At 44.6% G+C, this 24,541-nt stretch overlaps 1 protein-coding gene across 1 annotated transcript in view; it reads left to right on the forward strand.

Annotated features, from left to right (window-relative positions):
• MRL1 (Pentatricopeptide repeat (PPR) superfamily protein) overlaps positions 1–24,541 on the forward strand; it is a 97,242-nt gene that overhangs the window by 5,719 nt on the left and 66,982 nt on the right. Inside the window, exons 3-8 of the mRNA XM_087402314.1 lie at positions 9,648–9,711; positions 9,815–9,959; positions 10,216–10,331; positions 12,914–13,042; positions 13,158–13,331; positions 13,446–13,610. Coding sequence (XP_087258440.1) covers positions 9,648–9,711; positions 9,815–9,959; positions 10,216–10,331; positions 12,914–13,042; positions 13,158–13,331; positions 13,446–13,610 — 793 coding nt within the window. The remainder of the gene's footprint in view (positions 1–9,647; positions 9,712–9,814; positions 9,960–10,215; positions 10,332–12,913; positions 13,043–13,157; positions 13,332–13,445; positions 13,611–24,541) is intronic.

Raw genomic sequence — 24,541 nt, forward strand, 5'->3', positions numbered from 1 at the left:
GGCTCCTTGTGCGTGAAGCTCAGCTGAAAGTTCACCTTCGCGCCATGGGCATACCAAAGATCTAGTCCCTATGGTCCCACCCACTCGTCCATCATGAGCATAATCTGATTACCCAAAATAGCATCAAACACCTTCGAGGACCACTTCTCCAACCCTGTGGAGGCAAAATATCCAAACGGGGTGTGTCTGAGATCCCACTGCACTCATCAAACTCCCCTTCGGGGCTGAAGGACCATGAGCATGACCTCCAATGGTAGAGGGTATGAGTCCGGGATCTCCAAATAGTTCTAGCTAGGGTCCTAACCTTCATAAGTCCCCCGGTAAGGGATGCCCAGGCTGGAAGTTGGGAGTTGCTGGCCGGGAAGACGAGCTTCGTCCCTCAGGATCCCTCTCTGAGCAGGCTTGCTGCTGCAACGATGAGGAAGCAGAAGGGGGCATCTTCATTCCCTTGTCTGATGGCAAGGGTGTCGAAGCGGAAGAAGCTGCTACTGAAGCAGAGAGCGGGGTGGCGAGAGAGTGAGAGGTAGGGACATGGGGGACGGAGGGCGGGGGGCGGGTGGTGAGAGTGACCATAGAAGGGGGGGGGAGGGGGCGGGGGGAACCCTGGAGGGGGAGGGGGAAGTGAAGAGGAGGAGGGGGAGGGGGAGGGGGGGGGGGCGTCGCAACAGAAGGGGGCATCGTCATTCCCTTGCCTGATGGTAAGGGTGTCGAAGCGGAAGAAGCTGTTACTGAAGCATAGAGGGGGGTGGCGGGAGAGTGAGAGGTAGGGATGCGGGGGACGGAGGGCGGGGGGCGGGTGGTGAGAGTGACCATAGAAGGGGGGGGGGAGGGGGAGGGGGGAACCCTAGAGGGGGAGGGGGAAGTGAAGAGTGTTGGGAAACTGAAAGGAAAGGAAAGAGTGGACACAAACTCAGAATACTTGCATTACTTGCTTGTAGAATGAAGAAGAGTGAGGTCCTTAAGTAGGTACCTCATACATGCTCACTGACATCACTGATGACTTCAGAGCTCCACAATCATCTCCTCAATCTGCTCCTAGATTCTCTCAATCATCCTATGTGGCTTTCCACCACCTAACTGTGCTTGTGGGCACCTAACTGTGCCTCTAGCACTCACACATAGAAACATAAGGTGTGCTTGAGGCATACACCTTGAGATATCCCAACAAACCCCCCCTCAAGGGAATGCCTCAGGCTATGTCAAGGATACATCTAGTCTCATAGTTTCTCACGCCATCTCATGGTGGTCAAGGATAAATCTATGGCTAGGTTCTCATGCTAGCAAGGGTTCCCTTGGGTGTAAGGTAAACAAAAGGGATACAAAAAGACCTTCCAATGGTTATCTCCCCTGCATGTACATGCACACAATGTCTGCAGGAGATACCATGGAGCAAAACATACACATGGCCTACATCATAAGGTGACCAGAGGTGTTTACAAAACACACAAAACACACAAAACACAATAGTTTATTTCATTCATTTTGGAGGACTATCCAGGCTGAGTACCTTGACATAAAAAGAGAGATCTGGAGCATACATAGAGATGTTTTAAAATGCATAATTTTCAAAGGATGCCTCATCTTGTGGAGGCTCATTAACTGAAAGTAGATTTGCATTTTCTGTCTTTGCTTTGGCTCTGCAAAACTTCTCATTATGGTTGTTCTTGCCACAGTGCTTGCATGGATTAATTTTGAAGCAGTCCTTTGAAAGGTGATTTGTCTTTCCACAGTGATTGCAAGGGGTATACTTGCCCTTCTGGACTTTTACAGCATAAACAGTGTCATTGCCTTTCCTGAGCTCCATATGCCTTTCTTCTTCTTGGAGAGCAGAGATAATACCTTCAAGATTAGGATTAGGAAGATTTTCCAAAGTGGTAACTATGTGATCATATTCTTCAGGCATACTCTTAAGTAACACTGCCATAGCATCATCTGGAGTAATAGGAGAATTGATAGAAGCTAATTGAGTCATAAGACTTCGCATATAGTTGACATGAGCTGCTAAAGTAGTACCACTAGCCATCTTCAATTCAAAGAAAGAGATTTTAAGTGATAGTTTAGAGATGTGAGAGCTAGCACCAAAAATCATGTCAAGCTTCTGCCAAGCTTCTGAAGGAGACTCCAAGTCAGAGATATGGTGAATATAATCATCTCCTAAAGCAAGAGCAATGATACCATATGCTTTTTCTTCTCTAGCTGGATCCCTTGCCGGTCGTGTCGGAGTTGAGGATTCTCCAGCATTGGAGGCCGTAGAAGAAGCGGTAGGAGTCGGTTTGACAAGTCCCCATAAGTTCTCCCTCATCAATGCAAATTTCACCTTCATCTGCCATGTGTGGAAGCCCTTTCCATTGAACTTCTCTAGATTCAATAGGGTAGCCATGAGAGGGTCTAACCCAGATATTGGGCAGTGTCTATCTCTCTTACAAGGCAAAAAATAACTGAAAGACTTCCAAAATATGAGCACTTGATGTAGCAAAGACTAGTGACCAATATTCAATCAATGATGCTTCTTCTTACATGCTTCATAGAAGTGGCTAAAATGAATACTTTCCAATCAAAGCCAGGTCTAGCAATTCAAAACAAACTGAAGCCACACTTGTACTAAAGTTATTGAAAGTTAAAAAAAAAACAGAAATGCTAGAGTAGCATTTTATGTAGCATCATCTTCAAAAACTTGTCCAAAACTGTCAAAACCAAAAGGCTGAACTTGGAGGGCTTGTAGCTCACTCTTCAAAGCAAAGGAAAAGGGGGTTTTTAAGGCAAAGGAGAGCTGTTATACCACAGAAGATCCTCTGGGAAGAAGAGGCGCAAAAACGCGTCAGAGCTCCATAGCTTGCCTCTTCGAAGTCGACTGGTTTTTCTCTGTTTTCAGCTTGAATAAGCAACCATTGCTGCTCAGATTTCAGCACAGGATAGCCCAAGGCATGGAGAATCCACCCCTGAAAGGAATTAGAGGAAGATAAGGTGTGCTGAGAGAAAACGCAGAAGGAAGAATCGACGAAAATCGTGTAATGGCGACGAAACGGGCGCGGCTTTCTTCAATTCCTCTCAGCCAGAAGTTCGCCCCTTCAAGGTGGATCTCCAGCAGGAAGGACGTGGGAAATGGCTGAGAACCGGAGGAGAACAAGCTTAAGCAAACTTTGGGAAGAAGAGGGAGAGATGGTGAAGAAGAAGATGAAGAAGAAGATGATGATGTGGCAGAAATGGGCTCAAGGGGGATCAAAGGGCTCTGATACCATGTTGGGAAACTGAAAGGAAAGGAAAGAGTGGACACAAACTCAGAATACTTGCATTACTTGCTTGTAGAATGAAGAAGAGTGAGGTCCTTAAGTAGGCACCTCATACATGCTCACTGACATCACTGATGACTTCAGAGCTCCACAATCATCTCCTCAATCTGCTCCTAGATTCTCTCAATCATCCTATGTGGCTTTCCACCACCTAACTGTGCTTGTGGGCACCTAACTGTGCCTCTAGCACTCACACATAGAAACATAAGGTGTGCCTGAGGCATACACCTTGAGATATCCCAACAAAGAGGAGGAGGGGGAGGGGTCTTTTGGGGGGGGGGGGGGGAGGAGGGAAAAGAGCGACCACAGGCCCCCCCTGCTGATCAGGCTCGCTGGGGCTCTGGATCGACTCCTCCACAGCCCTCGTTGGGCTAGCGTCTGCGGCTTCTGCCATCGCCGCAACTGGAGCTCTTGGGGCTCTCTGCTTCTGCAAGGGTGGGCGCGGAGGCTGAACTTCCGAAGCTGGAGGATCGGTTGGATGGACAGTGGCCTCTATTGCTGGGGGAGGTGGCTCCTGCTGTTACTCTTGCGAGGCCTCTCGGTCAACCCTGTCCCTCTCTCTGTAGTTGGCTCTCTGTCTGCGGCGTTTGCGGGCCTGCTTGCTTGATTTCTTTTTCTTTTTAACCTATGTCTATTTTCCTTCCGAGGGGGTAACCCATGGGGTCTGAGACTCCTACTGCTCCTTCCTGAGAGGGCGCTGAACTCGGGCCTGCTGACTCTGCCTACTCTGTGGAGGAGGGGGGGGAGGCACACGAGGGAGGCCACGGGGGCAATCTCTGGCGAGGTGACTTATTTGTCTGCATCGAAGACATTGGCGTGGTAACCCAGAGATCTCCACCCTTTGGCGAAGTGTGCCCCCTTCCAAGGTCTCGAGAAGGATCAGCTCTGGGAGGGACTCCGGGCTCTCCACCACCAATCTGATCCTGGGGACTCCATCATCTGCTAGAATGGAGGCGGCCGTCTTTGGTGGGGACTCGAGCACTGTGCCAAATGCCCGACCAATGGAAGGGAGGATGGCTCGATACTTCTTGGGGAGCCCTGGGAAGCAGAGTGTAACCGGAAAAAAACCACCTAGGCTTGCAAAAAGCCAGTAGAGGAGGAGATAGAGGGGGATCAAACGCAGCATGGGGCTACCTTAGCAAAGAAGGCCGAAAAGCCTTGCTACCCCCCAGCACTGGGGCTGGCTCAAAGCAGGCCAGCAAAGTAGAAAGGCCTGCAGCAGCTTGAACCACAGGCTGTGTGGCAACCCGTGCCCGCCCCCCCCCCCCCCCCCCAAAAAAAAAAAGGAAGAGCAGAAAACAGCCGAGGTGAGGCAATGTAGAAGAAGGCAGGGCTGATCAGAGAGAGGGTGGGGGAGCAGAATGCGGGGGAGGAAGGGGTAGGTCACATGGGCAGCAGGCACAAAAAAGGGTAGAGAAAAGGGAAGGCAGAGGGGGGTGGATTTCAGAGCGAGTAGAGGGAGGTGGGAGAGGTTAGCAGGGGCGGAGTAGAGGCCTAGGCAAGAATGGACCGGGGGGCGGGGAGCAGCAGAAGCAGCAGTTGACCTATGACTCACCGACTGGACTTCTTGGGATATATGCAATGGTTTAGATGGAAGAGGGGACCGGCCTCCACAATGGCCGTCTAGACAGTCTCCAAAGAGCTGCCCTCGCCCAAGCACCACTTGCATTCAGTACTTCAGTATCTTACAATTTTAAAAACTGAAAATTGCAGCTGTTCGAAGTAAATTGTGATACATTTCATAAACCTTGAAACTGCCTTTGTTACATCTACAATGGATATTGAAAGTATAAGAGTACTGGACGAGGCTTCTCTCTTTTTGGTGTAGAAAAATAGAGGAAGTTGCTTGCTAAAGGCCAACTCCCACGAGAAGAATTACCCACGAGAATGCAAGACACATGTGTGCGACATAACTCAATTCTATGTGCTTTACACAACAGTAATAGAGGACTACTCAGATCTCGAAGAAAACGCAGATGTACAGACAAAACAGAATATATATGAAGGCAGATATCAAGTATAAAAACCGCCAATAAACTGTACCAACGCCTTCAGCAAACGTCGCCAAGGTAAGGCACAAAAAAATGTGGCTCTGTTGCTGCACCCTCTCTCAGGTGTCAACTGTCCCTGTTCTGCCACATGCCTTCATGTAGCCTTCAGTAGCTGCTCAGGGCTCAGCACTCCTGCAAAATCTTCTCATATGCTCTCTGCAGACAACACTCCCTGCGATGCGCCGCCTTATCATAGGTTCCCAGAAATGGTACGGCGTTTTGGATAGGCTTTTTTTCTTCCCCTAATTTTTCCTATGCAGCGCCAGACAGACTGTTTTCCTGTGTCGGCAAATTGCCTCTCTGCTTTGCTTCTCGCCAGACTAGCGCCACGTGGAACTATCCCATGCATGCTTGTATGTCGTGATTCCCATCTTGGCTGAGATTCTTTGAGGCGGTTCATTGCTTGACTTTCCAATGAGAGTCGGAGCCCCAGGCATCCATGAGCAGGCATACATGAGCGGCATCCATGACGTGTGGAAGAGGTAATGCTTGGTTCGAGGCTGCTGGCAATGGTTCTCTACCTCTTTCACGACCCTGTGTGGCTCTCCACGACCTTGAGTACCTCTCCATCAACATCTGTATATTCAGAGTTGTTCTGAGCAGTTTGTGTCGTGTGTGTGAGTGTTGTATACTCGGTGTGTTTGGAGCTTGTGGTGTCATCTTTGTTTCGTTCTTTGTGGCTTGAGTGCTAGAAGTAGGTGCAACAAGCCCCTTTGGGATGTGCCTATGCTAGTTGTGAGGTGAGAGCTAGTGTGTAAGAGCTTTTCTTATTAAAGGTATTCCAACAATATTAGCGGATGAGTTTGGGCATGTTCTTGGACTCATCTAGATATGTGCTTTTGTTGTATTAGCGGACATGCAAATTTCACCTCGTGAAGTTTTTGTCCATGTTGCGGCCTGCTGGTAATGCGATAATTCTTACTATCTTAAGTGGTGTGTTGCCCTATCAGCTAGATTTCATCTGGGAGAGACTAAAATTAAATCGTTTAGTCTTCACAAGCAGTTGTAGCTTGAATGGAGAGATTTTGGACTACCCTTTGATTAGCCTTCGTCATGGCTGAGTCTGCCCTCCACCTCTGGAGTGACGACAGAAACTTAGTACGAAGCTTTGTATAAATGGATGCTCAAGTATGTGTGGGTTTGTAGATTTGTATGTGTAAGAGCATATGTTTATACTATGGTCTAAACCCATTGTTGGGCACTGATGACGCCTCATAGTAGCTAGTCCCTGCTATGCGTGATGGAGTTTATGGTTTTCAGCCTTATGAGTGACTATCATGAGATTCAAAATGCACTATGTCATGTTTTTAGAGGATGAGTGTGGACATGTTCCTGGACTCATTTAGATATATGCCAACAATATATATGTGTGTGTGTGTGTGTGTGTGCTTGCGTGTATGTAGACACACACACACACATACATAGTAAGGAATCGACCTTTTCGTGTTTCCACACACACTCTCAGGTGCTCATTACAGCAGGGATTTGCTATCCATTTCTCCTTGCCTACTTCTCTTCAAGGCTAGTCACCATGCCACCGAAGCATGCCCCTCATGATATATTGCATGATAGTGATGAGGCTGCTTAGTATGAGCAAGTACCTGCCACAGTGGCTGCATCCACTGGTGGTACAAAGGTTCCATCTACTCAGCCTCTCTCTCCTGCATCCCGGGAAGTGCAAGGAACGCAAATAAGGTTTTTGGATGCCCTCTCCTCTATGCTCCAAGGTGCTTTCCGCCAGATAGGGTAGGAGTTCAGCCAGCAGCTTACCACAGCCATGGCTATGCGGGATACCGCTAATGCCCAGATGGGACAGCAAATTGGTCAGCATATCACATCTACCATTGCTATTCAGGGTAAGGGTAAGTAGCCTGCACCCCAGCAAGGGGACCACTCAAACAATGAGGATGTTTTGTTTGCTCCACGCAGGGGTTTTATGGTAGATGCCTGCTGTGCCTATGAGCATCATTCTTTTGGACCGTTGCATGTACCCTAGCATGGATTATCTGGACTTAGATGATGCATTTTCTGTGCCACAGAGCAGCTTCTTGCAGGATGTTAGGCCATCTTTTGGCTCACAGCTTTCTGCATCTATGCAGGCTGAGCCGTCTCTTTTGGGCCGACCTATTGGTGTGCATCCGGTTAGTGCTTCTTTCTCCACACCACCGAGTATGCATGGAGCTGGCTTGGGTTTATATGGCAGCCCTCACCCCCGGGAGAGAGGTCAGTCCTCTTCTCAGCCCTTTGGTATGCCATCATTTCAGAGAGATGCATTTGGTAGAGAGACCTAGCCAGGGGTTCATGCACCTATCGCTCTGCCAGTGAGCACATATAGCCAGACGCAACTAGTGCATTAGATGGCAGCAGCTACTACGCAGCAGGGTGTAAGTGGTGGGCAGCAAGCCACTTTTGATGACATGTTGACAGATTCACCTCCGGAGTGCAGTCTGAAACTAAGTACGAAGCTTTGTATAAATGGATGCTCAAGTATGTGTGGGTGTGTAGATTTATATGTGTGAGAGCATTTGTTTATACTATGGTCTAAACCCACTGTTGGGCACTGATGACGCCTCAAAGTAGCTAGTCCCTGCTATGCGTGATGGAGTTTATGGTTTTCAACCTTATGAGTGACTATCATGAGATTGAAACTGCACTATGTTGTGTTTTTAGAGGATGAGTGTGGGCATGTTTCTGGACTCATTTAGATATATGCCAATAATATATATATATATGTGTGTGTGTGTGTGTGCGCGCGCGCGTGTATGTAGACACACACACACACACATAGTAAGAAAAACACACAAAATTTAATACAAGATGAGTGTGGAGAGTGTGTAAAGTGGCCAATTTCAAAATTCTCAACATGTCTTCAGAAATGTTTCTTTTGATTTCTTGACCTGTCAGTCAGACAATGTAAGCATGTAAAGTTGACGATGAGCAGCCTATGAAGATAAATGAGTACATCAGACCTTGGAAGCATGATGGCTACTGTCAGGAGCAGCACGGAGGCAATCGAACATGAACATGAAGTGGACAGGTCAGAGTACTCCGTAGGACTGTCTATGCATGAAAGGGAGGAGCAGCTGGCTCCTCTTTGAATGTGGGGATCGAGCAGAGTTGTACTTTGCTATATGGGCATAGAGAATAAAGTAAATGCTCTCTTCATACGGGGACAATGCAAGCTGATATGTTGTCTCTATATTTTATGCATTGCATCCCAAGCATTTCAAGCTATGTCATGCCCAAAATGGTAAATATATGGACTCAGAGGTTCCTTGGGCACAATGCACCTCATCTAGGTGCCTGTTGACTTGTGGGGGCAGATGACGGTCTGGTACCCTTTACGCAATATATAGGATTGGTTGATTGATGCATAATCGATAGCTTAAAGCATCCAAGGGCATTCTGACCAGGACATTTATTTGGGTATTCTTGGACGAATTCATGGTGAGGGTGGTGGGGGTTGGGACCATCCACATGCAGCACTACGTCATCTAATCGCCCAAACTCTAAGGTATGATTTTGGAACAAATTGGCATGCTATCTGAGAGTTTAATGTGTTGAAGGGTCGATCCAATGTAATGGTTATGGTAACTTGGATAGTGAATGGCAGCTGCTTCAGATGTGGTAACCCAACAACTGGTAGATGTGAATCGACAAGTTGCTTTTATTCTTGCAAGAGATCCCATTTTTTCTATTAAGAAATACTTCAAAACTTTCTGCACATTTTAGAATGTTTGTTGCTCAACAACATTGTTGGATTTTAAGGATTTTAAGATGGCCAAGGTACAGCCATTTTCTCGATTTTAAAATAAGGTGTGCAAATAGGCTCACTATATGTGTTGTATGGGAAGTGAATGCTTATCCCTCGTGGGCATATGAGGTCTAGACTCTAACGGAGGTCCATTAAATGGAAATATCATGTACAAATGTGGTAGGAATGTACTCTGGGTGGTGCTTGGAATGTGTGGATTTGACCTCGTGATACCTCATAGGTATTGCAGAATTGATTGCCACAACAAACAGATAGGTGAAACCACTGCAGGCACTTTGTCCTTGCTGTATGCAGGGCTTGGAAGTTGGCTTTTGACCCCACACACACTGCTTTCTGGGGCAGTAGCCCGGAATGCAAGCTCGCTGTTGAAATCCTCTTATTTAGATTTTCTGTTTCACACATTCATGGTGCCTCTGTAGTGTTCTTTTCATACTTGATGACCTTTTATCTTTCTCTCTCTCTCGTATTTTTGTCTCTTTGCAACTGTGGACATGCATCAAAGGTTATTAATAGAGTGAATGTAATTCCCAGGATTCAGAATTGTTTGGAGGTTCTGGAAAGTGCAGATAAACTTGGACTTTTAGACATGGACAAGGTGAGCTGACATTGATTAAACTTCTCTCGTCCTCTTGTTTCCTATTGCTTTGAGAATCCAAACTTTTTATTTTGTATAAAGATGCCATATTTGTGGCTGACAGATTTATCATGCCAAGTTCTTCGACGCCTGCAAGAGGCATCAAGCTGTGAAAGACGCCTTCAGATTCACTCAACTGATCAAGAATCCATTGCTCAGTACGTACAATCAGCTTCTTTCTGTGTGTGCAAGGGCGAAGGATGTACAAGGTGAGCCCATTTGCTTACATATTGTTTAGGATGGTGATTTGATGCTATTTATCTTGCATGTGACTTTTGCCTCTTGATCTTTCTTGGACTTCAGTTTACAAATACATATAGAAACTGGATTCAGGAAAAGGTCCATGGTTCTCACTCTTTTTCTTGCCAGTCTGCTTCTTGCACAAGTAACATGATCTGTTTCTACATCCTTCACAGAGATGCTAAAATAATTACTCATCTTGGAATATTTGGTTCATTTGATCAGGGGCTTTTGAAGTGTTTTCTTGCTTGGAAAAGGCAGGGCTAAAGGCTGATTACATTCTTTACACAACGCTGATATCAGTATGTGGCAAAGCTGGAAAAGTGGATCTTGTTTTTCAGGCATGCCAAGTCACACTCTTCTAATAACCATTCCCATGGCTCTCATTTACTTGCAAGGATGCCTTATTTTGTGTACACATTTGTGCCTCCGGAAGAATTCAGTCTGCTTGTGATTGTAATGTACTTGATACATGCAAGGATTTTGTAAAAAATCAGACCTGTTTATCAATGTGGATTTTGATGGAGATAGAGAAGAGTGAGAGAGCAAGAGAGTGCTGAACGTAATTTTGCAATAGATGAAGTGAGGAAAATACAACAAGAGGGAAAGGTTTCGTCTAAGTGACAAAACCTTATCCTTCACTAACCGTAGTTAATGAACTAATTGTGGTTAGGGGAAAAAACCTCTAAATTCAGCAATTGTTCCCTCAAGTCCTGAAGCTTTGTGAGGTGAGAATTCATGGAATCTCCCTCCTCCATATGCGTATGGGAAAGCTCTCGCTTCAGAAAGGAAACCCTGGCATCATTTCTTGCTGCAAACATACTCTCTAGTATCTCCCAAGCTGCCATAGATGTCTTGCATGACCGAATATGAGATATAATGAACCTCTTGACAGAAAGAGAAATTACTGAAAGAGCTTGTGCATCTCTAGAGTCCCATCTTTTCTGCTCTGCTGTGGGAGCTCCTGGAGCGGCTGCTCCAACCACCTGTGCTGCATTTGTACCTCTACCCCTGCCTCCAACTGTAGGAGTGACAGGTGTAGTCGCTGTATCTGGTCTTGCTTCATCTCCATTGACATAATCCCAAAGATGTTTGCCAACCAAGATATTACGAACCATGAAACTCCAAATCTCAAAAAATACAGCAGACTGACCAAGTGAAATCCCTTCCTGGGATATAAAATGCACAATTAAAATCTGCAAAGAAAAATCTGCCCACAGTGACAAATATTGTCACAACTTGTCAAAGGCTCAGAATGCACTTCAATTATCCTACAAATGCTCTCGAAAAGTGCCAAAAAACACTGCAAAATTTGCCAATGTCTGCAATGTCACTCAAAATGAGTCCAAAATTACCTGCAACAGTCCCAAAATGCTTGTACACTGCCAAATTGCATTAGAATGTCAAAAGCCCCAATTTCTTCAGGGAAATTGCATCCAAAAGAGGAAAAATTGCCTAAAAGCCCCAAAGATGCAAGAAATTGCGGTGCAAAACTAAAAGCCCCAAATTTTGAGTTGAAATTGAGCCAAATTTCACCCAAATAGTATCTCCTACAAAAGCCCTAAATTCTTGGACAATCTTTGCAATTTGCTTGCAATGTGTGCCAAAAAGTGGACAAAAGCCCCAAGCTTCAAATTGAAATTGAGCACAACTTGGGGAGTTTGACAAAAGCCCCAAATTTAACAAAATGCCCAATTCACAAAATGTGCTCAAATCTATCCAAAAATCTGCCTAGCCAAACAATGGCTCCTTGCAAGATGTACCTTCAAAGAATCACTTGCAAAAGAACTCAATGCACATGAAGGAACCTGGTACAAACACTTAACAGAGCAGATACAGAACGTACGGCAAAGTAGGTACAGACTGGCGCAGGAGTACCGTACGACGTGTACCAACAGTTGGTTGACCGTACGATGTACGGACACCCACTGTACGGGCAAGTAGCACATGTGGCCTCTGCGCCCCTCTCTCGACGGTACTGTGTCGGCTGCTCATCTCTCATATCGGCTAGCTCCTCTACCTCCACTCCACTGTGTCCGAGGGCTGACTCAAATGTATAGAAGTATGTGACGTGCCGCTATGCCCGATCACCCTCTATGTCCTGTAGTGGTCTGGCCATCCCCTGCTGCACTCTGATCTGTCGTAGAAGCGCCTCCCTATGTCGCCGCATCTCCATCAAATAAAGCCCGATACAGACCTAGTCATGGAAATGGATCAGTCGTGACAAGGACCGAAGCCATGTACCGAACATGATACGGACGTGCAACAGACTTGTATGGATGCGTGCATCACAAGAATTGTACGGAACAACAACTACCCAGTGTGCTTCGGGAGATGGGCGTACGGCAGTACGGACGAAATGCAAGTAGAAGGTACGGACGACCAGCGATGGTACGTGCAGGTACAAAATTCTGTACAGTCCTATGGACTGTATGGTACGTGGGCTTGAGCTTCGGGTTGCGTGACCCCGAATGAGATGGTCCGGGTGTGAGTAGTAGGCAGGGGTAGGAGCTGTTGAGGAGGGACCTAGGCAGAAAGCTAGAAGCAGGGTCTTGTTGCTTTGATACCAAATGATGGAGATAGAGAAGAGTGAGAGAGCAAGAGAGTGCTGAATGTAAGTTTGCAATAGATGAAGTGAGGAAAGTACAACAAGAGGGAAAGGTTTTGTCTAAGTGACAAAACCTTATCCTTCACTAACCGTAGTTAGTGAACTAACTGTGGTTAGGGGGAAAAACCTCTAAAGAGGGAAAAGTGCCCCTAACCTACTTATTACATTACATTGGTCACTGCTAGAATATAATAACAATTCTAACAGATTTTCTGCTTGATTAACAGGTTTAACTCGGGGTTGAGGCTTTTGTCAAGTTCAATGTCTGGATACATATTTCAAAATAAGCTGAACTGTACACGGAGCTTACTGCAGGTATTTCATGAAATGGTGAATGCTGGAGTGGAACCAAGTGTACATACTTATGGTGCTTTGATTGATGCTTGTGCACGAGCTGGTCAAGTGGGAAAGGCCTTTGGTGTTTATGGCATTATGAGGTCCAAGGTCAGCATTTATGTTGTGTATTGTCAGCCTTTAAAGCATTTAATAAACTCATTGTGAAAAATAGCAGATATTGTATGTCTGTTTATTTGTTTTGAATTTGCTTGTATGTGTGTAGAAACTGAAACCAGATCAAGTGATTTTCAATTCTCTGATCACTGCATGTGGACGCTCTGGAGCTATAGAACGAGCTTTTGATGTCTTTTCAGAAATGAGTGCGGAACCTGTCCCTGTAAAACCCAATCATGTGACAATTGGTGCTTTAATCAAAGCTTGTTCACGCGCAGGACAGGTGAAGCTCATTGCAGGTCATTTGAAAGATAGGGTGCCATCCGGCTTTCTAGTCGGTGAATTGGCATTTGTGATTGTTATGTACATATGTAATGTGCATCGAACCTTTTTTTAGGTGAACAGGGCTCTCGAAGTCTATAGAATGATGCAAGATAAAGGCATCCAGGGATCAGCTGAGGCCTACACAGAGGCTGTCCATGCTTGTAGCAGAAGTGGTGATCTCGATACTGCTTATGCCATTTATAATGACATGAAGAGCAAATGTATTCAACCAGATGAGGTATTGTCTGACTTAAATTGCAGAAGGACAGTGTTGCTAAAAGTTTTTCTGTTTAGCAATAGAGTCATACTTGCACAAGGCTTGAACTTAGGGATTTTTTGAAGAGCTAAAGCTCTGAAATTTTGTGTAGAAATGTCACGATCGTTGCAGAAAGGCTTTCTTACTCTCTTTCATTCTAATCAAGAATTGCTTGGTGATGTGATCACATGCAACACATATCAACCCATCAGTAACATCATTGTGGATATAAGATATTATTCTTGCTTCCTCATAACGATGAAGTATATAATGATCTGACTGCCTGTTAAATGCATATGTGAAAATGACTAAATTATATCATGTTTCGATTATTTTTAATTTGCCTCATGGAACTGCCACATCAGCCAAGGTCTGGAAATCCTAAGTTAGAATAAGCCTGGACCTGTGTGTTGTGTGATCTTCTTTTGCACTGTTGTCGGTGTTGCTCGTCTCCTTTTGTGAGAGCTTCCTTTGATAAAAGCTTATTTTTTTCTCTTATGTGGGTCCAAATGCAATCTTACCATGTCATGCATCATCTTCGTGCATGCGTGCATGCATGCAGGGGTCTCTCTCTCTCTCTCTCTCTCTCTCTCTCTCTCTCTCTCTCTCAGAATGAGAAAATATTAGTAAAGAAGAATTTTATTAGCACTGCCCTTCTTTCTAGCGAAAGAACAATCTAGAATTTGATGCAAAAATGCTGTCACTCTAATTTGCTCGATCTCATTATTATGAGTCTGACTATGTGACAGCACAACTCAATAAGGCCTCTCATGTGCTCACATCAACAGCCTTCATATTACTTGGAGGTATGATGTACAACTATAACGCAGAAGTGGACCACGTACGACTCAAAATATTTCCTCCAAGATTCCAAGAGACATTATTATTTAATACACAGACAGCAGGTCTATGGTATGCTCATGGTCTGCCAAAAAGACACGACCACTCTCCTTCAATGGTTGCACTCAAGGCTCCGGTTGCATCTTCTCAGCCTCTTCCCGAATGGATTGAAACAGGACTGTCGACAGATACCGCTCTCCAAAGCTAGGAAAAACCACCTGAGAAACAACAGTGTTATCACCATCTCATCACAGTTGCAGTGGGCATATTTGACGACCGCCAAGCCAGCAGAAGAAGAGCTCTCATCGCCGTCGCCAAGCCACCATCTGTTTGCCTTCTGATCACTCTAACATGGTATCAAAGTTAATGGAGAAAGAAAAGAAAGAAAGAAATTTTATTAGAGTCTTCGGAAGACCGATGGGTCTATGAGACTGAAAGAAAACCTGATACAAATCATAGTAAGGGTGGAGCTACTAAAACGAGCATCATCACCCGTGCTGAATCCTAAGTCTGATCATACATAATCAAATACATCTGGGTATGAGAATGAAAAGAAAAAAGACTGGAGCGGAGCGGAATCCTCCGTATGGCATGTCGCCCTAGCTGGTACATAGCCGGTGATAGGACACTGGCATCCGTCAAGGGGTCCCGTGCATCTCGGTCTCCTGGAGGAGGCTCGACGTAAGACCAGAGCTACCGTGACTCCCGTGGGACGTATCCCGGGTCTAAACAATGATGGGAGGTCCCCCAGAGTGATCTGTGTGTCCCCTTGATGTCTCGTATGTCATGTTGCGATCATCGGGTCTGGGTCTCTGTCACGTTTGCAGCTAGACACTGGACGATCAATGTCACTCGATGGGAAGAACTTTGTGATCCTACTCTGAGAGGTGTCTGATGGTGTGGCCAAGCCCCGTCGCCTGAGTAAGTACTCTCTGTGTCGGACCCCCTCGTGAATGAATGCTGCGAGACATCTCTAATCTGTAGGCGAGGAATGTGAAAAGGAGCCCGGAGCCGTCTCTAAAGAGACAGTGGTAGCGACCTCGGATCTCGTAGTACACTGGGCACCTGAAAATAAATGCTCCTCCGACTCAACCTCCTGACAGTTGCACAATATGCTTATGCGATGCTCCCTGGGGATCCTCTCTGCTCTGCCTATGCGGAGGCGGTGTGATGATACCAGAAACTATCTGATGGAGATCCGTAGTGAGTGAGGCATATGAAGCTCAGTGTACCCTAGTGGTGTGATGAATCCCTCCTCCGAAATACGAAGACAATAATCTCTGTAGAAACTCAGCTTCAGTGGGAGCTCCCCCGGCTCCAACCAGGTCTTGAAGGTGTATAGCTGCAGGAGATCCTCTCGAATGACTTGGTTGGTATGTGGCCCGATTGGGATGGTGGGTGGGAGTACCGGAGGGGCATCTAAACTGTATTGAAAAGGAGGTATCCTATCGATGTGAAACTCTAGTCTCACAAACCATCTGTGAGTCCGTGCATACCAACATCGCTCGTCTTACCATTGTTTGTTGTATCGACTTTGTTCATCTGCTGTCTCTTACCTAAGCAGCAACAACAACTAGGAAAATATTCTTTAAGCGGTATTGTTTGTTAAAGGTATTCAAAAAACTGAAATGCACAGCCGGAGATGCGAAGTGGATGGTTGGAAATTTGCTCAGACCGAGTGGATGAGTGGACAGAGAATCTAGCATAATGTTTACTTGTCCTCATGAATCCTATATAACTGGACTAAGTTGATGAGTGGATAGAGAATGTAGGAGAATGTCATGTTCATGTTTATTCCTCACGAATCATATATGAAGGTCAATCTTGGTAAAATGAATTACAAAATTGTGCCTTGGGGCAAAGGGTTTCAAAAAATTCCAAGAAAGGGTTAAAAGGTGCACGCAAGTTTAGCCTTGACTAATGGACATGTGACATTCCAGGGCCATCTAAGAAAATTGAGGCTTTGCAGGGAAAAGACTCGTGAACCAAAAAAGTATATGATTTTCGATATGCAAGTGCGATTGCAGAGCATAGTTGGGAGGAAGAACAAGTGCAATACTTGGAAAACAATTGTAGTGGAAGTTAAGGAAGAAGTTTCCTGGGCGGATCTCGTAGGATTTGGAATCCGGCTGGCACAACAGGTGTCGCGCCCTATGGCCTATACTTTGACTGGTAGGATTGCATTGTTAGATCATGCCTTAACAACAAATAATGACTCAGCAGTTACAAGCAAATGTAGGGCAATTTGAGTTGAAGAGGTTGGTTCAAAGTTCATCTGCGAGACCATCTAGGGAGGGAAAGGGAAGTCCCTTATTTTACTGAAAGGGAAGTCCATCTGAGAGACCATCTAAGGAGGAGAAAGGGAAATCTCTTATTTTACAGAAACTGGTGTTCATACGGTCAATCTTGTGAAAGCTAAAACACCTAATATTAAAAATTATAGATCGGAAAAGTATTTTGGTCGGATGATAGACCCTAGTTCAGATGTCATTGGCTGGCTGCACAAATAGAACGAAGCATTGGCCATTTGTGAGAGTGGCAATGACATAAAGAAAAACTGTGAGCCAACCTCTATGTTTATAGAGGCAGCGGATAGAGGTGGATCAAACAACAAAAGGATGAAATGGCATTCAATATATGGAAAGGGTTTGAGAAAGAATGTAGATGATTTTATTTATGCGTACGACATCAATAGAGTTGATTGGTGATCCGTTAACTAGCACAAATGCTACCAAAGTTGGAAAAATGGCCAAGTTAGTTGATCAGATCACGGAGTTCTTTGATTGTTTAAGGGATGAGTTGACTCCAGAGCGGAATGCTTAACACAAGATTGAACTAATCTTTGGAGTAGAAAATGTGTAAATAGGCCTCCCTATAGATTAAGCTGTACCGAAGAAGCTGAGGTGCGAAGGCAATTGGAAGAATACTTAAAGTTGGGACAGATTCAGCTCAATTTCGCACCTTTTCTATTGAAAAAGAAAAAAAAAAACCTTTCGTCTCTATATTGATCACAAAGATAATATCATTATTAAGCACTGGTATCTGATGGCTTGGATTGATGATTTGCTAGATGCATTACATGGAGCCATAATTTTCAGCAAGATGATGTGAATAGTTGTTATTATTAAATACAATTTATAATTATTTTCATAAACAAGACTTCTATTAATTATGAATAAAATCTGCAAGAGTAAAGACCAAGGCGGCAATACATCATGCGGTGCATGAGAAAAATCCCCTCAAAAGGAGATAGAATACAACCAAGGTTGAGGTTGAAAATGCCATCTCAACCCTATATTCTCAGAGAAGAAAGGGGCCCTCCCATTCTCAGAAAAATATAGCTCTCCTAGTAGAGGGTGCACGTGAGGACCCCTGCATGGTCGCCTAGATGGCCATCAATGTATTTATAGCGTCTGTTGATATGGTGGCCAAGGTTTAAGAAGGGCAGACTTGGGATCCATCCAAAGCCTCTGTGCATTTGGCTCTCCAAATATGCCACGCTGTAATAAAATATTGATTAGAGTCGAAGATCTGATAAAATGACTTTCAAAAGTAGGCTTGAACATACGAGTAATGCCATTTAGGCTTACCAATGCTTTGGCTACATTCGTCATGCTTATGAATGAATTACTACGCTTGTATATCGAAAAGTTCGTAGTACTCTTTAGCGGCGATGTTCTACTTTACAACAAAAGTATTGTTGAGCATCGTGATCACTTAAGAAAAGTGTCTAATACTTTGAGGAAAGCCAGTCTATTTGGTTAAACTAGAGTATATGGAGTTCACTATTACTCCTGATGGGATTGAAATGGATTCGAAGAAGGTGGTTACAATATTAGGTGTGGACAATTCCTGAGAATATGATCGTGTTGCGATCATTCTTGGAATTTGTCTTGTTTTTATTGAAGGCATATTAAAGAATATTTTGATTTGAGTGAGTTGACTTCAGATAAGTACCTTTCCTGTGGGGATGGGATCAACAAGAGAGTTTTAACGCCATAAAGAAGGAAGTGGTTTCCGGTCTGGTGTTAAAAATTGTTGATCCCCAAAAACCGTTTTTCCTAGCATGGCATTAACGACGGTTCTTCAAGAGTGAAGGTTAGTAGCCTCTGAAAGTAAGAAACTTTCTCCCTCTTAGCGTAGGCCAACTCATGAGCAAGAGTTGTATGCTATTATTCATGCTTTGAAAGCATATAGGTATTACTTGTATGATTCAATGTTTTACGTGAATGTGGACCATGATACTCTGAAATATTTTTCTAAAAAATCTGACTCGTGTGGCTACAAGCTAAGTGGGTAGAGCTCATGCAGGAGTCTAATATGAAAGTTCGGTACCAAAGAGGGAAGGAGAACAAGGTTGCTGATGCATTGTAAGGCATTATGCATGATATGAGTTTCACGATAATTAAAGACTGCTGTAATGACCGAGATTAGGGAAACTCAAAAAGTAAACGAGCTTCTCCAGAGCCTTTGGCCTAAGGCTGATGTGATCAAACCGAGGGAAATATGACTTAGCGTCTAGAAAAGGCCAACTTATGCAAAATATACCATAGCAGATGGTGTGCTAACATGTAATGGCAAGGTAGTTAGAATGATCTCAGGTAGATGGTCATTCGACAGTGCCATGATAGCCCATGTGCGGGACATCTAGGTGTTGAGAAAATGTATGATCTTGTGAAGCAAAAAGCATATTCATGAATATGTGACACTATGTTTCTCATGTCATGTAAGTAAGGTAGAGCGAGTGAAGCCATCTGGCCTTTTATAGCGGTTGGAGGTACCATTAGGCAAATGGGTGAGCATTTCCATGGACTTTATCGTTGATCTACGTTCGACATAATGTCGATCTAATTCTATCCTTCTCGTGGTTAACTCCTTACCAAGATGGCTCACTTTATTCGGACTAGGGAGTCTATTAGTGACCCGCAAGTGACGGATTTGTTAATTAGTCATTATATTTCATCTGCATCAGTTATCCAGTTTCATAGTGTGCGACACAGATAGTAACTTTACTAGTCATTTTTGTTACTACAGTACTAAGGTCTGAATTGGAATCAGTAGTGGGGTGTTCTTGAAATGGATGGTCAGACAAAGAGAGTCAATCAGACCTTAGAAGATATGCTAAGAGCATATGTATCATTAAGGCAATATACATGGATCAAGTGGTTGCCATTGTTGGTTTGAATACAATGATAAAAAACATTCCTCTATAGGAACAAGTCCATTCAAGTTGAACTATGGTTATAGACCAAGAAATCCAACCACGGTTGGGATACCTTAGAAAGTGCTTAGTCGCGAACTATATTGTTTAGATGTGGAGATGCTAGTACTTGCTCTAGCTAACATCCGCCAAGCTATGGATAGAGCTAAGGCTTATGCAGATGAAAATAGATCTTTCAAAGAATTTAAGGAAGAAGAAAAAGTTTTTCTCAGAGTTCCTTCACACTCCAAGTCTTTGATCATAGCACAGTGTCCTAAGTTATCACACCGATATTGTGGGCGGTGGTCAATTCTGAAAATAATTTGCAAGGTAGGCAATAGATTGGAATTAGCTCAGGGTTGTAAGGTGCATGCTGCATGTTTCTCATTTAAAACATTTTTGCCCCTAGGTGACTCACTAATCGAGGATGTTGTTTTGTTTTAAGAGATAGGGGATAATGCAAGACGCAAACCAACAAGAATCCTTTACCGAGAAACAATGCAAGTACGCAATCGAAGATACTCGTGGTGTTGGTTGCATGGCATGGTTTACCTCTATCTGAGGGGATCTGGGAATATGTGCATTAGATATTGAGAGCGTTATCAGACTTCATCATTGAGGATGCTGAGGCTTAAAGAGAGAAGGAATGTTATCCTCAAGCTGAGGAACATGACCACGGAAGGATCAGTTGGCATTCCTCTCTTTAGAGGACCGACGACCGTAAATTATGTGTAATGCGCTTTATGTATATGGTCAAAGGGATTTAATGTCAAGGTTGTGTGTGAGGGTGATTTGCATGACTAGGTGGGTGTAAAGGCCAAAGGCCTAGTGTTTTTAATTATAAAATTGTGTCTAGGGACGAATAAGAATCCCATGAAGGGGCATCTAAGTGGAGCCTTGATAAATGGACACGTGGCATTGTAGGCCCATCAAGGGAGATTGGGGATTTTTAAGAAAAATAACTCGTGGACCAAAAATGTAATATGTGAGTTTGAGTACAGAGAAAGGTTGGGAGGAGAATGTTTGCAAATGCTTATTTGATTTCAGGTTTGGTTTTGGTTGTTGTTAGAATTATCATGCCTATAACATCTACAAAGACCAAAGTGTCTTTAGGCTGAAAAACCCAAATACAATGAAAGCTAAGGGGTGGGGCTAGTAAACGAGCACCCAAGCCCAAGGCTGATGTCTAAGGCAAGAATGCAAATACGTCGTGCTTTCACTTGCGAGAGAAAGAAACCTAGGTGAGGATAAGAGAGAGATCCTTGGCCATTGTTGACCGGGTCAACTATCCATGAATCCTAGTGACAAGGCATGTGGATCTTGTCCACAGGACCAACTCCACCGAGTGGCTGAGTAATGGCAAGATGAGCTTGTCCTAAAGTGACTTTGGATCTAGCGAGAACGCTGTGAATGCCCAGTACGATTGATATGTCTGGGTCCCTCCCTTCTTCTCTCTACTCTCCGTTTGGTAGCTCATCGTCTGACAAGTGCTACTATCACGTCAGTAGTCAATCTCCCCATGTCCAATAGTAGAGAGGAGATGTTTGCGGCATAGTTACGCTGAAACGCGTTCTAGGGCCCAGCCTGTCCTGAAATGCCACTTCAGAGAAGTCCCTGGCCTGAAATGTCATAGTAGCTAGTCCCTGCTATGCATGATGGAGTTTATGGTTTTCAACCTTGTGAGTGACTATCATGAGATTGAAACTGCACTATGTTGTGTTTTTAGAGGATGAGTTTGGAAATGTTTCCTGGATTCATCTAGGTATATGCTTCTGCTGTATTAGCGGACATGCAAATTTCACGTTGTGAAATTTTCGTCCAAGTTGCAGCCTGCTGGTATTGTAATAATTCTTTCTATCTTAAATGGTGCGTTGCCCTACCAGCTAGATTTAGATTTAGATGCTCGTTGGGGAGAGACTAAAAGGAAAATGTTTAGACTTCACAAGCAGTTGTAGCTTGAATGAAGAGATTTTGGACTACCTTTTGATTAGCCTTCTCCTTTAGTGCTAGCCTTCATCATGGCTGAGTCTGCCCTTCACCTTCGGAGTGCCGACAGAAACTCAGTACGAAGACTTTGTATAAATGGATGCTCAAGTATGTGTGGGTGTGTGGATTTGTATGTGTGAGAGCATATTTTTATACTATGGTCTACACCCACTGTTGGGCGCTGATGACGTCAGTGGGGATGTCATAGTAGCTAGTCCCTGCTATGCATGATGGAGTTTATGGTTTTCAACCTTGTGAGTGACTATCATGAGATTGAAACTGCACTATGTTGTGTTTTTAGAGGATGAGTTTGGGAATGTTTCCTGGATTCATCTAGGTATAAAAGACTTCTGAAACGGCTACCTGAAACATTTCAGCCTGGCTGAAACACGTTTTAGAAGTCTTAAACGGGACATTGTAGACAACCACCCCCCACCATCTTCCTTTAGCAGTTTCTACCTGTGTTTTGCTTCTTCAGCCTCATACTTTTGCACTCTTGAGGGTTTTCCAGCCCTCCTTAAGCCCCATTCACTCCTTGAAGTCCTCAGGCTCCTTCAGCCCTCCTTCATCATCCACTCCTCTTTCAAAGCTCAGCCTCCACTCCTTTAGCCCTCTCCTTCAGCCCTCTCTCTCAGCCCTCTCTTTCAGCCCTTTTCTAAACTCCCTTGCTGATGTGGCATTTCCTTGTTTCAGCCCTCTCATAAATCCCGAAACGTTTCCATTTTTTGTTTGCATTTCCCGTTTCCCCTAATTATGGTCTGCAGCCCTCGTGTGAGAGTCCAGTGATGGTCGGGTCTGTCTAGTTGTGCTCTTCGCATCTCAACTTCTTCTTGTCCCCTTTTGCTCCTGACTTTGGTCACCAGAGCAAAATCTGTGATCCTTCTCTGACTAGGCTCTGATGGCCCCCCTTGTGCTCTCCTTTGTGCTCGCAAGAGCTAATCTCTACATCGTTGGGGACTTGAGAAGGAAACTGCCACGCATGGTTGATTAGGATGTGCCAAGAAATCTTTTAGTGAGCCAAAATTGCTCCTTAATAGGTAGTGGTGCTGTCTGTGGATCACATAATAAAAAGGGCATCTGTTATGCTCTAGCCGAGATAGCATGACCTCGGATAGATCGGTGGGCATTTTCTCTTAGATGACCAACTTTTGTAATAGTTAATGTGCGTAATTGAAATGGTCAAGAGAAGTAACTGCCAAGGTCCTAGGTGAGGGTGGAATGGCATTGACTAGGTAGTTCTGAGTGCTAAGGCCTAGGTGCACCTAAATGTGCAATAATGCCAAGGGGCAAGTAGTTTCTAATGTGCCCCAAGAGAGGGGTAAAAAGGTGCATCAAGTGGAGAGGCTAAAATGATGACATTTGGCAAGGAGAACTATCTAGGGAAATGAGGGTCTCATGGATAAGCATGAAAATAACGAAGGAACGAATTAATCTGATGATCTGCGATCCACGAGAGTAGGCTGGGTGGAACAAAAGAAAAGCCATCGCCCGTGATTGTATTAACGCAGGAATAGAGATTCAGGCTAGAGATAGAAGGGTCTGATAGTTGGTATCAGAGCCTTGTGGAGAGGTAAAGGACCAGAGAGGGGTAAACGTGACTAGACTATGTGACGAAACGAGGTGGTCACGGAGATGCTGGCGACGCCTAATCGACTAGAGAAGGGAGGCACGTGAAAATCTTGTTACGGTCTACGAGCAATCTAACAAATACGGTTTGCGAGCCCACCTACAACTACCATGCGCTGAGCTCGTTGCTGGAGCCTAGCTGCACCTAAGAGCCGAGTTGAGCTGCACCTACGAATAGCTAGAGCATGAATGCTTGCTGGAGCATGTAGCCGAGCTTGGGGGATTTCAGAGGAAATGGATTTCTAAGACAAGTGTCTCGCAGCCAAGTGGCCAAACCAAGCAGGTGAAGCCGGTTGAGGGACCAGTAAAAACAAGTACCACCGTTGGGGTGAAAAGGAAAATAACTCCAATGGCAGCCCGGGCTTGGTCAAAGTCCTCGTTGACCCCTGAACAAAAAGAGAAAGCTAGAAAATAAGGATTGTGCTTCGGTTGCCTTCAGCGACATCAGTGGAAGGATTGTCCACTGAATAAAGACCGTCGCACGGCTAATATGATAATATCTGAATGCGACGTGGAAATGCAGGAGAGTCCCAATGCGGAACATATGTAGATGCAATTGGCGGGACCTTCTCAGAGGTTAGTACCTTGTTTGTTATGTGTGTCTGTTGCTAAGCTAGTGACGAGTGCACCTGATAACATCCTATCTAAGCCCGCAGCAACGGGGTATACGGCCTTTAATGATACGGAGTTAATTAAAATGAAAGGGCAAGTGGCCAGTCATGATGTCATTGTGTTGTTTGACTCGGCGTCAACTCACAATGTGATTAACTCCAAGCTCGTGAAGAGGCTGAAATTAAAGACAAGTCCATCTGACTATGCATATACAGTCAGGATGGCAGATGGAAGTTCAACTGAAGTATGGGACCAAAGGGTTACCCAGTTGGAGCTTCGGATTCAGGACTATGCTGAGAAGCTTGATTTTGAAATGACCAAGCTTGCTCATGCAGATATAGCCCTGGGTATGGCGTGGTATTCTAGGAAGAATCCAGCCATTGATTGGAAGAAGCACGTATATCAATTCAAGATGAATGATGTGCTTTATGTCTTGCGAGGTGAAAAAGATATACCTCAGGGACCGTTGGTTTCCGTGATGGAAATCAGAAAGGCTCAAGTAGAGTTTTTATTCCTTTGCATAGCATCGGTAGAGCCGGTTGATGATTCTTCGGCTAGCACTGATGTTACGCAAAGTGGTGAGATGGCCAAGTTGGCTAATCTTATAACAGAGGAGTTCTCTGAATGTTTTAGGGATGAACTACCTTAT

The sequence above is a fragment of the Dipteris shenzhenensis genome, chromosome 31, assembly GCF_047967505.1.
Source record: "Dipteris shenzhenensis isolate YYH24624 ecotype China chromosome 31, Dip_SZ_1.0, whole genome shotgun sequence".
Classification (NCBI taxonomy): Eukaryota; Viridiplantae; Streptophyta; class Polypodiopsida; order Gleicheniales; family Dipteridaceae; genus Dipteris; species Dipteris shenzhenensis.